Raw genomic sequence first — 16,658 nt, forward strand, 5'->3', positions numbered from 1 at the left:
AACAAAAATCATCTTTTCTCTTTCCTTCACCCAAATCCAAAACAACAAAAAAGAATAATCCAGAAAGAACAACAAATCTAATATCAATCATGATCTTCATCTTCATCCCCAAAACACCAAAAACCTCTTCCCTTTACCCAGAAACCAACCTGATATACCGCTGCCCTTTACTCAGATGGCAACAACTCAAACAAAACAAGCATAGATGTCCAGTAAGGCAAAGAGGAAAAGAAAAAGAAAAAATGCACACGCAGGTGCTTAGGGGAGACTAGAAGAACAAATCCAGTTCTACCATTAGGAGAATCATCAAGTTGGAGCCATAAATTACCGCTCCACTCCGCCGTCACACGACCTCCGAAGCCCTGTTCGCATCAATCGCTCTGCATCCATACCATTTCCCCTCTTCTTGTTATCTTTCTTCGATCTAGCTTTCTCTCAATCTGGAGACGCGCCACCGTTCCAAAGACAACATGGATCTGTCTTTCTCTCGATCTGGAGGCGCATCACCGTTCCAAAGATAACCTCGATCTAAAATTCTCTCGATCTGGATTCCTTTCTTCGTGTGTGAAGATGAAGGGGAGGAAGATGATGGTGCGCAAAGGAAAATATCAGTGTGGATTATGGTGAGCATGAGAGGTCATGTCCGGTGTGGTTTGATGTGTTGGGTTGAGGATTCAGGAGAGTTTGGACGGATGGTGGCTGTAGCCTGTAGGCTGCCATGAAGGTTCAGATGTGAGATGTTAAAAATTTGGGATTAGGGTTCAATTGGTTTTAATTTCATTTTTTAATTAAATTGTTTTATTTTTCATTTTTCTTTTATTTATTTATTTACTGATGTGTCATCCATGGTGGTGTAATTAGTAAAAAAGAATCTAAATAAGAATATTATGTTTGAAATTTAACGGCAACTAACGGAAAGACCTAATTGCCACAAATTGATCTTTTATGTACCAAAATTGCTCCTTTTAAACAAAGGGGATTCAAATTGCACAAGGACCTAACATCAGGGATGAAAAGTGCAATTAAGCCTATTTGCATGCATGTTAGCTCAGAACTAACATCCAATTTTGTTAGTATAACAAAATGAGTTTTTTTTATAACTACTAACAAACTATTTACATTGGATTGCTATTTGAGAAAAAAAAATATTCACAAGACTAATATCAAATTTAAAGATGGTGACCTCTTGGGAAGTCCTCCTTTGCATTCCATTTTAAAAAAAATTCGATGTACTATAAAAACAATTTGAAGATTTTATTTCAGAGAAGTCTATTATAATTTCTATAATAACCTCATAATCATATTTCAACCAGAAATTCATCCCTTCCCCTGAAATTTCCCCAGAAAATCATTCAAATCCCAAAATCATATTTCAACCAGATATTCATCTTTTTTATTTATTTATAATAGAAATGTACTACCACCATTAACAAAAAGGAAAATTCTTCCTGCTTTAATTACATTCCTAAAAATAAGCCGTCTTCTCTCTCAAATTAATGGTACCATTTATTGTATGACCATAATGACTGTGAAACAGATAGAACAAAATGAAAAGAAAAAAAAAAGGAAGTGAGAAATTAAACTCCATGTTTCAGACATATGTTAAAGGGACCAGCAACTGTACATTGAGCCTAGATCGAAATAGAAACCAACAAGCGCTGCAATTCCCACAATAGTTGCAATAGGAAGTGCCCTCCCAATTGCTTGATCTTCATCCAAACTCAACCCCAAACCCAGAAATAAATCCAACCCAAACAACATACCCAGCAAGCCCAACCCCCTCCCCGCCCATTTTATCCCTCTCAATCTCCCTCCACACCTCCCACAACCAACCATAGCAGAAACTCAAACCACAACCCAACCCTTTTTCATAAGAAAGTGGAAACTGCCATAGACCTGTCTTACTTCTGAAGCAAAATCAGAAACCAAACCCAACAATCACCAAAAAGAAATTCCCATCATGCTCAAATACATGCAAAGGAACGACAACGACAGCGAGCAAGGCAAAGGACCAAAACCTCAAACCCACAGAACAACAGATCCGATCGATTAATGCTAGTGGTGCGAGGGAGATGGTGGCGGATGATCCAGGGGGATGAAGATGCAACACTTGTCCTTGCGGTGCAGGAAATTGGCGAAGCGAAGAGCTTCGAGTGTTCCTCAGCCTCACGCGGTGGTGAGGGAAGTAGCCCAAGAAGCAGAGGGAGGATCCGAGGATCTGAGCGAACTCTTGAGAGAGTGTGGGATCCGGAGATTGGGCTTTTCTTCCACCATGAATGCAAATGCAGAAGGTTTTGGAGAGAGTGAGAGAGAGTGTGTGAGGTAAATAGATTGAGGTGAGAGGTAATGGGATGAAGGTTTGGATAATTTTTTGGATGAAGAGTCCAGATGATGTTTTAGAAAAGGGAGAGTGGAAGAACAGGGTCATAACAAAAATTAGAAACCTTCATGATCAACTTTGAATTATCTGAAATATTGCTTGAGGTCATACTAGAATTTACAGTAGATATGGGCCAAAAGTGTAAAAAAAAAAATGACCTGCTAAAAACCTACACTAGCAAGTAAAATTAGGTTTGTGCAACCTTATACAAGGAAATCCTTGTGTACAGTAAATGAACCCGAAGTCTAACACATATTACTTGAAACAAAAGTAGATGATGTTCAATTCAAAAAAAAGTAGATGAAGTTTGCAGGGTTTAGATATATATGCATGTTGTATGCAACTTTTTACATAAGCTGACAATGGTCATATCATTTTATCATAGCGTACTGACAGTAGATATATAAAGTGAAAGCAATTGACCTCTTAAGAAGGTTCTATACAATCATGTGACATTTATCGTTACACAATTAATTAAACTAACCACTAAAATCACATTATTTAAAGTTCAATACAAACTAAATATTTAATCAACTACATGGCAAGGTTGGAGGTCTTTTGCTTTTCTCCTATAAATTTGCATAGATTCTATGAACAATGATAAAATGAAGAATGTTTCAGAACTCTACTTAGGCTGCTAATGGTCCATGATTGACGACAAAAGTATAAGAGTCATGCCTTTGTGGGGTTTCCAGAAAAGTTTTGTCCACCTTTGAAGACAAGCAACGTGGGAGAAGATTTCAGCCATGGCACAGCTGATCAAGATTAATTAAGTGGAGAGAAAGGAAGTGACAGGAAAAAAGAGCATACTTCAATACTTCATAAAGTTTCTTAAATATTATCAAGTACTTTTAAGGGGAGGAAACTATGGTTAATCTCCTTGCAAGTATATTTACAACTTTGATAGTTTTAAGGGGAATAAAATATTGCTTTCATCTCATTAATTCACTGTTGACCCGGGGATATAAGGGTATTTTTGTGGGTCTTTTATTTTATTTTTAATTTATATTTTGAGTTTTAATTAGCTTTTATGGTATTTTTAAGTAATTTTCGTATTTTTAATTATTTTAGGATTTTAGGAGTTTTTATTTTGATTTGTTAGATTTTAGTAGTTTTTATCTTATCATTAATTAGTACTTTTTAAATTATAGATTTAGTTAGGATTTAAGTTTTTATTTTTGAATTATTATCTTTCTAGAATTTTATTTTGAGCTATCTTGTTATTTTATTTAGGATTTTCGGAATAAAAAGAAAAGAGAAAATCAGGAAAAAGGAGCAGATCCTGCACTGAGGATCCACACAGCTATCATGCACCCGCAGGAGATCCAACGACTGCTGCTTTGTTCTCTGACACGTGGCTTAATCTTGCCTGGGGTCTACCATAAGACCGTGACCCGTGAAGTATTGGAGTCCACACTTAAAGCTTGGTCCAATTGGCAACTGACACGTGGCAACTTTTAGTTAATTTTGATTTCACCTTTTGTGATAAAGGGGTCACGTGAAGGAACATCAGATTTTGGGAATAAAATATACTAGGTTTCTTTGCTAGATTGAAAAGATTTGGGATGACAATTTTGCCCAAATGCATGGGTACCCGTCCGAACTTGATCCGATTTGACGGGCAAAATCTAAGTTGACTGGATTTGGGTTTGGGTTTGGGTTTTGCTCGTTACTATAGCCATTTATGGGTTTGGGTTTGGTATTAGTTAAATTCGTGCCTATACCCGCCCAAATCCGAACCCAAAGATACCCGAAACATAAAATTACAAAAAAACCCTCATACATATATATATATATTTATAAACTTTGTTCTTAGTGTTTGATGATTAATTGTACTTTTGTATGTTTGAGAAAGTAAACTCTAAACTATTGTTGTCTCACTTTAGTGATGGATGAGGATGATGAATAGTATTTGTTTTTTTTTCTTTCTATGAATTTCACTTTATTTTTATATGAAAGTAAGTTATGGATTGAGTTGCTACGTAACTAATGGGTATGATGGGTTTGAGTTTCGGGTAAATCCGAAACTCAATGGATTTAGGCATGGATTTCATTTTATCGCCCATAAGGTTAGTGTTTGGGTTTGGGTTTGGGTTCTGGGATTTGGGTTTGGGTTTGGTAATTGTAAAACCCGTGCCCGATCCTACCCGTTGCCATCCCTAGAAGAGATATATATATATATATATATATGGGACCGGTACGCATAGAAGAAAAGAGAAAAAAACGGAACAGAGGCAGGAGAACGACGTGAATAGGGAAGGAAGAAAAGCTTCAATTCACCATTGAGTTATTAGGTTCTTCCTTTATTTCTTGGTAATTTTCATGCCCATGTTTGGCTAAACTTTTTTTAGTACTTGGGTGTGGAACCTTTTTAGGATTATGTTTTGATTCGAATCTTTGCTTCATATGAATTTTATTTATTAATCTACGTAGTTGTTTCAATTTATCTTGATTATACTTGAATGCATGCGAGTAATTTACTGATTCTTATGAGAACAGAAGTTGATTAGGAATTAGAGAAACAAGGAAACAATTAGATTAGGCGTTCCCTACTGCTTGATTCAAGAGTAGAACCTAATTGCGTTGGCTAGTTTAAATAGAACTTAATCTTCAATTCCCTGGTCTAGGTGCTCGTAAAACAGACTTAGTAATTGAATTGAAAGTCTAGGGCGTGTGAGTTATCAACATCTTAGAACATAGGCTAAATCGCCGTAGAGGAGTTTATTAAATTCATATGAACATTGTTAGAATAAAGGCATAAGCCGAATAGGTGAAACAGGACCCAAGTACTATCTTTCTCATCTGATTTCTTAAACTATTTGATTTTCGCTTTTACTTTTTATTAGTAATTGATACAATCTTCAAAATTCTTAAAATTGGTTTTTATTTTCATAATCTAAATACTAGAAGTTAATATAATTAGTATTGAATCACAATCCTCGAGGGATCGATAATTTATTGCTACGGGCAACTTTGTACACTTGCAAAGTAGCTATCAAGTTTTTGGCGCCGTTGCCGGGGCATGTCTTTCCAATACTAGTTTTAATTAATATATTTTGTCTAGATTTTTTGTCTTTCAATTTTTTTTTTGTTATTTCATCTTTATTGAACGGGTGCATCTAATTAGTGTGTTCAGTGTATGCGAGGTACAGTTGATTTAGAGGCATTGCTTTTTGATCCAGAAATCGACCGCACCTTTCATTACCGGTTAGCACAACAAAGAAGAGCCCTTGCATCTGCAATGGCAGCTGAAACAAATGCTGAATTGGAAGCGCGACTTCGAGCGGAGTTCGCAAGGACTCAAGAGGAACGGGTGCAGGAAGCCGTGCGCCGAATCCAGCAAGAAAGAGAATTAGAGGAGGCCAACCGCCCCCTCAGGGATCTGAATGTGCCTGTCATGAGTTATGATTACCCAGGAAGTATAGCCCCTCAGAATGCCGAGGCTCAGAACTTTGAACTCAGACCTGCACTCATCAACCTGATCAGTCAACATCAATATGGAGGATCTGCCACTGAAGATGCACATGCTCATCTAGAGCGGTTCATCAGAAACTACAGTACTACATGTCTTCCCAACCCCGAGCTTGTTCGTTTGCAACTTTTTCCTTTTTCACTAAGGGACACAACTGAGGAGTGGCTCAACTCCCAACCTCAAGGCAGCATAACAACTTGGGAAGATTTAGCTAAGAAATTCATTAAAAAGTTCTTCCCTCGTACCTTGCTGTGGAAGCTGAAGAACGACATCCTGGTTTTTAAACAGGAAGATACTGAGAATCTCCACGAAGCTCTAGAGAGGTTCAAGAAACTGTTAAGGAAGTGCCCTCAGCACAACCTCACATTGGGAGCACAGGTGGAGAGGTTTTATGACGGCTTGACTGATTCTGCCAGATCAAACTTGGAAGCAGCAGCTAGTGCCGAATTTGATGCTCTTTCAGCTCAAGCAGGTTGGGACTTAATCAATAAAATGGCTGAAAGTGCAGTGAACTCTACCAATGACCGCCAAAACAGAAGGGGTGTACTGGAAATAGAAGCGTATGATAGGATGATTGCTTCAAACAAGCAATTATCTCAACAAATGACAGCTATGCAACGACAGTTCCAGGCGGCCAAGATATCTAATGTGGATAGTATCCATTGTGGAACATGCGGTGGTCCTCATGCCAGTGAAGATTGCGGTGCAGATTTTGACGAGGAAGTCAAGGCTTTGAGAAATTCCCAAAATAATCCTTATTCCAACACCTACAATCCGGGGTGGAGGAATCATCCTAACTTTTCCTGGAGGGAACAGAACAACTTCAATCAAGGAGGAAATAATCAGAGGCAATATTCAAATCAAAGATTCCAGTCTCAGAATTCAGGACCTCAACAGAATCAGGATCAAGGCAGTGGCAATGGGAAGAAGAGCTTAGAAGAATTGATGGAGAATTTCATTAACAAAGCATATACTAGTTTCAAAAATCATGAAGCTGCTATAAAAAAATTGGAGACTCAGGTGGGACAGATGGCCAAGCAAATGTCAGAAAGACCCCAGGTATGTTTCCTTCAGATACTGTCATTAATCCTAAAGAAAATTGCTCTGCCATAACTCTTAGGAGTGGTGCTACCTTGAGTGAGCCTAAACAGAAAATTGTAGAAAACAATAATGTCAATGATGAGTTTGTAGGAGATATTGAACCTTTAGGAGAAAATAAGAAAAAACAGAAAGAAAAAGAAGAGGAAAAGAGAAAAGTAGAATTAGAAAAAAAGTTTACAAAAGTCCCTTTTCCCCCTTTCCCCACTAACATAGCAAAGAGGAGGTTGGAGAAGCAATTCTCCAAGTTTATATCTATGTTCAAAAAGTTGCGTGTAGAGCTCCCATTCTCTGAAGTTCTGGAAAAGATGCCTCAATATGCTAAATTCATCAAGGAGATACTCTCAAAGAAAAGGAGGTTGAGTGAAGAGAATGAGATCGTTGAGCTTACTGAGGAGTGTAGCGTTATTCTACAAAGGAAGCTTCCACCCAAACGAAAGGATCCAGGTAGTTTCACCCTACCTGTTAATTTTGGGGCTTCAAAGCAAGTGAGAGCCTTATGTGATTTAGGGTCAAGCGTCAACTTAATGCCCCTATCAATGTTTGAGCGACTTAATGTTGGAGAACTGAAGCCGACAATGATGATGCTTCAATTAGCGGATCGCTCCATAGTGACTCCATGGGGAGTTGTTGAAGATGTGCTAGTAAGAGTAGGAGAGTTCGAGTTCCCGGTGGACTTCGTGATAATTGATATGGATGAGGACTCTAAAATACCATTGATTCTGGGAAGACCGTTCCTAGCCACTTCACAAGCGAAAATAAATGTGGGGAAAGGAACAATATCTTTAAGGGTAGCTGATGAGAAGATCGGTTTCAACATATTTGACCTGAAGCCAAAACCAGTTGAGAAGAATGATGTATTTTTGGTGAAAATGATGGAAGAGTGGAGTGATGAGAAGCTGAAGCAGTTCTTCCTTAAAGAAAAAGCTGGAGCATCAAATAAGAAGAAAAAAGAGGACACACAGATCAATCAAACTGAACAAGTCTACTCAATGAGCATGGTTGTCAACTCCGAGCTGAAGGAGAAGATCAATACCAAGCAGAAGGAGGAAATGAAGTCAGAGCAAAAGGAGAAGATCTACTTAGAGGAAAAGGTAAAAGGTGGGTGCTTCCAATGGAAGCCAAAGCGTAAGAAAGAAGAGAAATCTTTGATCCCTCTTAACTCTAAATTTAATGATTGTGTTTTAGCTCTTGAGGTTGCATGTAAAAATCTGACTAAGGTGTGTACTCAACTGAAAGATCCTGAAAGTGCAATGCACTATGGGATAAACCCTGGATGACATTCTGAGTCCAGGGGAGTCTAGCAAAGACTATAAAATTGTGTTTCTTGGGAGACAACCCAAGTGATATTTTTAGTTTTATTTCATTAGTTCTAATTTCATTTTTATTTTCCCTTCTTAGTTTCAATATTTTTCTGCATTTGTTTCTTTATTTATCCTTAATGTTAGTATCAATTTAAAGAAAAAAAAACAAAAAAAAAAGAGGAACTGGCAGATGCAAGCCAACGGGCTAAGCATTGCCACTGGAATTTCCAGCACTAATTTGGCGCTATTCCTGTGATGAATTGGTGTGACAGCACCAAGTCTGAAACTTTAAAAATAAAAGATTTTGTTTTCCTTTACACTTATCTTTTCACCTTATTATTATTTTTAAAAAAAAAAAACAAAACAAAACACAATCTTTTAATGTTTCACGTGATTGATAAAGCAAAAGTTGATTTTTAGAATCTTGCCGAGGTAAGTTTTCAAGTTCTGTTATTATGGAGTGATTTTTAGTTGAAACTATATGCTTAAATGTTATGCTCACCAAGTATTTTATTTGATGTAATGTTACAACAACAAAAATATGAACTGGGTATACATCTTTTTGGTTGATATCACTCCTTGATTGTGTTTTAAGGTGTTTTTATAGGATGAGCGTGGATAGAGAAGACCTGAGCATTGGAGCTGGAAAGCATTATGACGATGAGTCTCGGAGTTCAGATTGAGGGAGTTCTTTCCCTTTCCCTTTCCTTTTACTGTTTTATTTTAGCTTTCGTTGTTTCTTATTTAGTTGAGTCTTGCATGCTAGTTAGTTTGTGTTTTGTGGAGTCAGTGTACCCTTATATGCTTGTGTTGTGCACCATGTTACTTGCATGTCTCAAGCGGTTTCACCCTAAATTTAGATGCTTGTTTTGTTTGTGAAAATTGCTGAAAATAAGTTATTTGGGGCGATTCACATGTGGGGAACTGTTTGTGTTAAGAGAATGAGAGCTGGGTAGCTTTGGGAACCTGAGTTGAGTTGCTTGGAAACACTGTTTCGAATTCTGATTATGGGTACACTTACCCTTTTGTTTCTGAGTGTTGAGTGAATATTCTGACATACTTGTACCTGCTTGAACCTGTCTTGATTTGCATCTCGGTTGAATATGTGTAGTTTTGTGATTCAGAGAGAGACTTATAGGAATTTTTGTTGGCTTTCAGAATTTGCTTTCATATTTCCCTTAGTGGCCCCTTTGAGCCTTAATGATTATTTATTTGGTGCCTTGCTTTGGTGATTTTTTTGGTTGTTAAGTGATCTTAGTTACTTAAAAATTGGAAAGATCTTAAAAATGGCAGGCTTCTATTCTCCAAAAAAAAAATAATAATAATAAAAAAATAATGAAAAAATTTGAGGTATGTGCCTCGAACAAAGGAAAAAAAAAAGATAAAATAAGTGAGTAAGGTTATGGGGGTGGTCATCCCACTTTCTAAATTCCTCAATCACTTCATTGCTTTGTTCCAAATGAAAAAAAGAATTAAGAGAGAGAGAGCCTAAATGTATTGAATCTATTGCTCTTATGTGCTTCATGAAGAATGATCACTTAACTAAATTGGGTAGCCCTTTGAGTTGTCAATTCTTTAACTTCCATACCTACATTGCACCCTTGGCCACGTAACAACCTGATGAGATCTCTCCTGATTGCTTTGCTGTCTTATTTGATTTTGAGTTGAAAGATAGCCAGGTTTGATGCACTGTACTTGTTTGTTCATGAGCTGAGAGATGTGTGAGCCTAATTGTGTATGGACTCTTGACTTTGTTCCCCAGCTGCTTGTAATTCTCACTTACTGAAGTTTATTCACTTTCCTATTTTAGCACTTGCATGAACTACTGTGATGAACTCTTGGTTTTTAGACTTAAAATTTGGCATCTGATTTAGGGGTGATTAGTTATGAGCTTGAGGACAAGCTATTTGAGTTTACGCTTGAGGACAAGCTGTCGTTGAGTATAGTGGTGTGTTGACCCGGGGATATAAGGGTATTTTTGTGGGTCTTTTATTTTATTTTTAATTTATATTTTGAGTTTTAATTAGCTTTTATGGTATTTTTAAGTAATTTTCGTATTTTTAATTATTTTAGGATTTTAGGAGTTTTTATTTTGATTTGTTAGATTTTAGTAGTTTTTATCTTATCATTAATTACTACTTTTTAAATTATAGATTTAGTTAGGATTTAAGTTTTTATTTTTGAATTATTATCTTTCTAGAATTTTATTTTGAGTTATCTTGTTATTTTATTTAGGATTTTCGGAATAAAAAGAAAAGAGAAAATCAGGAAAAAGGAGCAGATCCTGCGCTGAGGATCCACACAGCTATCATGCACCCGCAGGAGATCCAACGGCTGCTGCTTTGTTCTCTGACACGTGGCTTAATCTTGCTAGGGGTCTACCATAAGACCGTGACCCGTGAAGTATTGGATTCCACACTTAAAGCTTGGTCCAATTGGCAACTGACACGTGGCAACTTTTAGTTAATTTTGATTTCACCTTTTGTGATAAAGGGGTCACGTGAAGGAACATCAGATTTTGGGAATAAAATATATTAGGTTTCTTTGCTAGATTGAAGAGATATATATAATATATATATGGGACCAGTACGCATAGAAGAAAAGAGAAAAAAACGGAACAGAGGCAGGAGAACGACGTGAATAGGGAAGGAAGAAAAGCTTCAATTCACCATTGAGTTATTAGGTTCTTCCTTTATTTCTTGGTAATTTTCATGGCCATGTTTAGCTAAACTTCTTTTAGTACTTGGGTGTGGAACCTTTTTAGGATTATGTTTTGATTCGAATCTTTGCTTCATATGAATTTTATTTATTAATCTACGTAGTTGTTTCAATTTATCTTGATTATACTTGAATGCATGCGAGTAATTTACTGATTCTTATGAGAACGGAAGTTGATTAGGAATTAGAGAAATAAAGAAACAATTAGATTAGGCGTTCCCTACTGCTTGATTCAAGAGTAGAACCTAATTGCGTTGACTAGTTTAAATAGAACTTAATCTTCAATTCCCTGGTCTAGGTGCTCGTAAAACAGACTTAGTAATTGAATTGAAAGTCTAGGGCGTATGAGTTATCAACATCTTAGGCTAAATCGCCGTAGAGGAGCTTATTAAATTCATATGAACATTGTTAAAATAAAGGCATAAGCCGAATAGGTGAAACATGACCCAAGTACTATCTTTCTCATCTGATTTCTTAAACTATTTGATTTTCGCTTTTACTTTTTATTAGTAATTGATACAATCTTCAAAATTCTTAAAATTGGTTTTTATTTTCATAATCTAAATACTAGAAGTTAATATAATTAGTATTGAATCACAATCCTCGAGGGATCGATAATTTATTATTACGGACAACTTTGTACACTTGCAAAGTAGCAATCATTCACCTTCCTTTATTCCGAAGCATTCCTGTTGGCTATGTGCACTATAATTTCAAAACATAGTTTTGAGTTTTAAATTTTTAACTTTAAAATATCAATAAAGGTGATTTTTTTCCACAACTGATATTTATGAGACTAATCTTCCTTAAGACTCAAATGATTTTACTCTTTTACAACACTGATCACCGTATTACCAAAAAATTACATGATACATTGAATATTTTTACCAAAGCTGATCTAAGAGTTCTCCATTTTTGTTTTTTTTATAGAGATGCCTTGTAATTCTCCATATTTGTTTGTATTTTCAAATGTTTGTATAGATTACAATAGTGCAAACAACATTTTATATTACAAATAATAAACGAATATTTTTTTTATTAAAATAATAGAATTATTCTTGACTTATTCAAGTTTGTTATGGAACCAGCTAGCAAAAAGGTCCCATGAATGGATGTTTGTGGGTTTTAATAGAAGAATGAAGATCATCATGTCACTTCTCTATCCTTGTTCCATGGATAAAGTGAAATGCAAATCAAATCTAAGGAACAGAAATCAAAGCTAAGCATTACTATATGGGGAAGCTAATAACAATCTCAAAACCTCTCATTATCCAATCAAAGCTCCTCTGTTTTTCCCTGTTCTACCTCTTCACATCTCTGTTCCTTGCTCTTTACACTATTTCCTTCCAATCCAAATGCCTCTTCAGATCATCCCCATTTGATCCCATTCAAACCTCTCTCATCAGTTATCCTTCTTCCTATGGAGAGCACAAGTATGCTGTCTCAACCACACGCTCTTCCTGCTCTTCCCCTGTTTTATTTTCAGGTATTGGCCAGAAAAAAGTTGTTGAATTTTCTTCGCCTTTGGATAAATATCGTATCTTTTGGCTAATGGGTGTTGGTTTTTGTGTTTAGATTACCGGGATGTTTTGAAAGAGATAAAGAATTTCCGCAAGAGCTCTACATCTTCCACAAAGATGTTGGGGTATATGCACGGGAATGCTGATAGTTTTGGTGGGAATCTCAGCACCCACTTGAGATTTTCTTATTTTGATCATCAAAATGATAGCACAGAAGTTCCATGTGGGTTTTTTAAAAAATTTCCAATTAGTGATTCAGGTTTGTTCTGCTTCTTCTTTATGTGTGCATGAATGAGAGAGGGTGTGTGAATGATTGTGTAAATATTTGATCGAACAATGCCGGTCAAATCACCTGTGAAGGTGTTGATTGAGGAGGAAGCGGTGAAGCCTTGTTGTGGAGAGCTTTGCTTGGCGGGAGTGACGAGGAGGGGTTGGAGTTCCGAGCACCGTGTCTGAGCCCGAGAGGGTCCCTAAGAAGGCACTCTGATGCCTAAGTAAGTGGCTGAGCCATTTAGGGAAATCTCTAAGTTACGAAGATTAGACAATGTACCTAACTCCTCTTATAAGAGAGCTTTATATGCAATGTTCGTAGGCCGAAGTAGCCCAGGGGTATCATGAGTGCCTATAATTTGGGTGCACCTACTCAATAACCTTAACCACCAGCTGTCCGCAATGATCAAACGACGAACGGTTTTTTGTTAGTGAGGACTAGACCTTGAGCCTCACACCTACTCCCCTACCGCTAGGTCATAGAGTCTGTGATTAGATGGGGATCTTACCCTTGCGGGTGACCGGTTAGTATGGTCAAGTCAAGCCCGAGCTTAGTTGGTAGAAGATAATCGACTTTATGTATGATCGGGAGGGGACGCAGCTCAGTCGACCATGGGAGCGATGGGCTATGGAGCCTCCCGGAATAGAGTAGCCTTTCGAATTACCTATTTTGTTGGTTATATGTTCCCACTGAAAGTAATGGATATTGAAAAACCGTGTTTCCAGAATTACTGATATTATGAAGATCAAAAATATTATTTGATGGCTGAGTGAATAGACATTTTGTCCCTTGAAAGATATGCGGTTGATGAACTCAATCTCCGAAAAGATGAAAAAATAGGTAAAATAGTTTGTGAAAGATAAAATGCAATCCATTTGGTTATTGAAAAATAAAATTTTTAATGTAAATTTTAAAACATGAAAAAAATGATTCGTTTTAGTTCCCGCAACACTAAATTAAAATTCAGTTTCATCGTGCAGAGACTATTTTAACAATTTTCTTAGTAGGAGATGATAGTGGCCGAACCTATATTGTTAAAGACTAAAATGACTATTCACTCTTCCGAATAAGATCAATCGTAATATTTTTCCTGTTCTTTTATATTTGATTTGTATCTTTTATTGCTGGATGCAGATCGAATTGCCATGGAAAAGTGTAAAAATGTAGTTGTTGTTTCAGCAATCTTCAATGACCATGATAAAATCCGGCAACCGAAGGGCCTTGGATCCAAAACATTAGAAAATGTGTGTTTCTTCATATTCATAGATGATATTACACTCAAACGGCTTGAGCATCATGATTTGATTTCCAGAAAATCAAGTGAATACAAGATTGGTGTATGGAGGGTTGTGAAGGTCTCAAAGGAGTATTTGTATCTGAACCCAGCAATGAATGGGGTTATACCAAAATATTTAGTTCATAGACTTTTCCCAAATTCCCAATTCAGTATTTGGATAGATGCAAAGTTGAAGCTAATGGTTGATCCATTGCTATTGATTCATTCATTAGTTATATCAGAGAATGCAGATATGGCTATATCAAAACACCCATTTTATGTTCATACCATGGAAGAAGCAATGGCAACTGCAAGGTGGAAGAAATGGTGGGATATCAATGCCTTGAAGATGCAAATGGAGACATACTGTGAAAATGGATTGCAACCATGGAATCCTAGCAAGTTGCCTTATGTCTCAGGTAACCAAGCAACACGAATCATTATCCTCTCATGTAAAAATTTCACATGACACGGTGAAATTTTGTATTTATCTATATCTTTACATGTGTTAAACATGTAGAATCCTCTTAATATTTATAAAGATATAGATTGACACGGTTTCACTTTATAATCTCATGTGACATGAAATAATTGTTATTCATAAATTGAGTGCTTATATTTAAGGCTATGCTTGGATTGATTAAACATAACAAAACGTACAAAATGAAATATAATGGAACTAGTGGAATAGGACGGAGCGGAATAAAAATCACTTTATATTGTTTGGATATTCTATTATGGAACAAAACATATTTGTCCACCTATTGTTTAGATAATGGATGGAATTGAATGAATTATATTTTTTTTATCCATATATTACCTTTATTTTAAAAACACTAGTATTAAATATATAATATATATAGGGATTGAAAAATAATTTTATAAATTTAGTATTATGAGTGTTTAGTTCCACCCCTTTCTATCCAAAGTATGGGCTGTAGGACAGCTCAAGTGGTAGGAGGCTCGGAGCAGGGTGACATATGGGTTGACTAGGGGAGGTCCAAGGATCGATTCTTGGCGGGTGCAATTTATCTTTTCGATGTACCAAAAAAAATATGGGTGCACAAAAATTGATGGGAGTAATGGAATGTAATGGAAAGATTTCATCACCTTTCAATTCTTTCAATCTCTCATCAATCCTTCCATTCTGTCCTATTACACTCTCTCATCAATCCAACCATAACATAAGAATGTAATTATGTTAATTTTCAGGTAGGTTTACTGATCCAACCCAAACTTACAATGTTAACTTCAGAAAAGCTTTTATACCATATGATATATAATTGACTTTCTTTTATAGATGTTTATTGAGGATATATGATTTGCAGATGTGCCAGACAGTGCTCTGATCCTAAGGAAACATGGACTGGGTAGTAATCTCTTCTCATGTCTTGTATTCAATGAGTTGGAGGCTTTTAACCCAAGAGACCAATTGGCCTTTGCATTTGTCAGAGACAACATGAACCCCAAACTGAAGCTGAACATGTTTGAGGTTGAAGTTTTTGAACAAGTAACAATGGAATTCAGACACAATCTCGGGCTAAGTAATGGGTCCACTGCTAAGAAATTGTCAAGGACAGGAAAAACTAAAAGGGCAGAACCAAATTTGATGTATGTAAATGGTAGCTGTTGCAGCAAGTGCCAACAATATCTTTCCATGATGTGGGGTGAATCTCATTAATGTTGCCCCAGAAGTAAAGAAATGATAATAACCATCTCAAAAGGGAGGCCATAAAACAATCAAAGATAAAATTGGAACATCTAGGTTGGATTTGTTTTTAAGACAAAAAAAAACTCAAGGACACTAGCAATTAAAAATGTGGAATCAATCATCATTTTGATCTAAAGATAGTTCTGTTCACTCTAATTCCTTAAATATGAAAACTATTTTTTATCCCTCTCAAAGATGAAGGACTAAATTGATGTTGCAAGGACACTGTAACATAAGTATATAGTATGTACATAATTAAAGATCCTCAAAATACACAGTAAGAGGAAAATAAACTAATTAATGACTTGGGTTGCCCCACCTGGGAACCCAAAATAAAGTCTGCACAAACTAGTACACCGCCAGCTGTAGAAACTCTAAGAATTGGGACCTGATAAACACTGCTTGAGTTAGTTGAAACTTAGTGAATATAATAACCAGGATTCATTTCCGGCATCAAGCTAAGGCATAAGACGCGTAAGGGAGTTGGATAAGACCTTGTCTTGGTACAAACTATATAAGTAGTCCGTTAAGATGACGGAAAACATATTACTGTTGCTCATGTGTTACTAAATGCATACTTGAATTATGATAGTTGATTGTATGAATGTGAGAAGTTGATGTGCCTAATATTAATATCTGATGTTGGAATCATTGTGCATGATTGTCGTGTTGCACTATTAGAAAGGGTTAAAAGTACACTATGAGATATAGTGGTACTATGAATAATAGTCTTGTGGCTTGGTATCACAATTGTCACGAGGCATTAATACATATGCATCTGGTAAGAAGGGAAGAGGGAAATGATCACCCGACATAATGAGTTACTGATACACGTTTTGTGAAATAGCCTACCAATAACTCACTAAGAATCAATTCCTAGGGTTTTACACGAGGGTACTACCTCTATG

At 36.4% G+C, this 16,658-nt stretch overlaps 1 protein-coding gene and 1 non-coding gene across 2 annotated transcripts; one reads left to right on the top strand and one right to left on the bottom strand.

Annotated features, from left to right (window-relative positions):
• Positions 1-6,107: 6,107 nt before the first annotated feature.
• LOC130716381 (small nucleolar RNA R71) lies at positions 6,108-6,214 on the bottom strand. The gene has a single exon (XR_009011997.1). It is a non-coding gene; the product is annotated as a small nucleolar RNA R71 (small nucleolar RNA).
• Positions 6,215-12,159: 5,945 nt separating this feature from the next.
• Positions 12,160-15,836, top strand: LOC130713973 (alkaline ceramidase TOD1-like). Its single transcript, XM_057563796.1, has 4 exons — positions 12,160-12,458; positions 12,548-12,751; positions 13,898-14,458; positions 15,368-15,836. Exons 1-4 carry the CDS (start codon positions 12,206-12,208, stop codon positions 15,718-15,720), a joined length of 1,371 nt encoding a protein of 456 aa, XP_057419779.1. The 5' UTR covers positions 12,160-12,205; the 3' UTR covers positions 15,721-15,836.
• The last annotated feature ends 822 nt before the right edge of the window (positions 15,837-16,658 follow it).

Source organism: Lotus japonicus, chromosome 4 (assembly GCF_012489685.1).
Source record: "Lotus japonicus ecotype B-129 chromosome 4, LjGifu_v1.2".
Classification (NCBI taxonomy): domain Eukaryota; kingdom Viridiplantae; phylum Streptophyta; class Magnoliopsida; order Fabales; family Fabaceae; genus Lotus; species Lotus japonicus.

What these genes read in the sequence shown, in the direction of transcription:
- LOC130713973 (XM_057563796.1), top strand. Translation starts at nt 12,206, where the DNA reads ATGGGGAAGCTAATAACAATCTCAAAACCTCTCATTATCCAATCAAAG. An exon ending in ATTTCCAATTAGTGATTCAG is followed by an intron (nt 12,752 to 13,897) that starts GTTTGTTCTGCT and finishes TGCTGGATGCAG; the next exon opens with ATCGAATTGCCATGGAAAAG. An exon ending in CAAGTTGCCTTATGTCTCAG is followed by an intron (nt 14,459 to 15,367) that starts GTAACCAAGCAA and finishes TATGATTTGCAG; the next exon opens with ATGTGCCAGACAGTGCTCTG.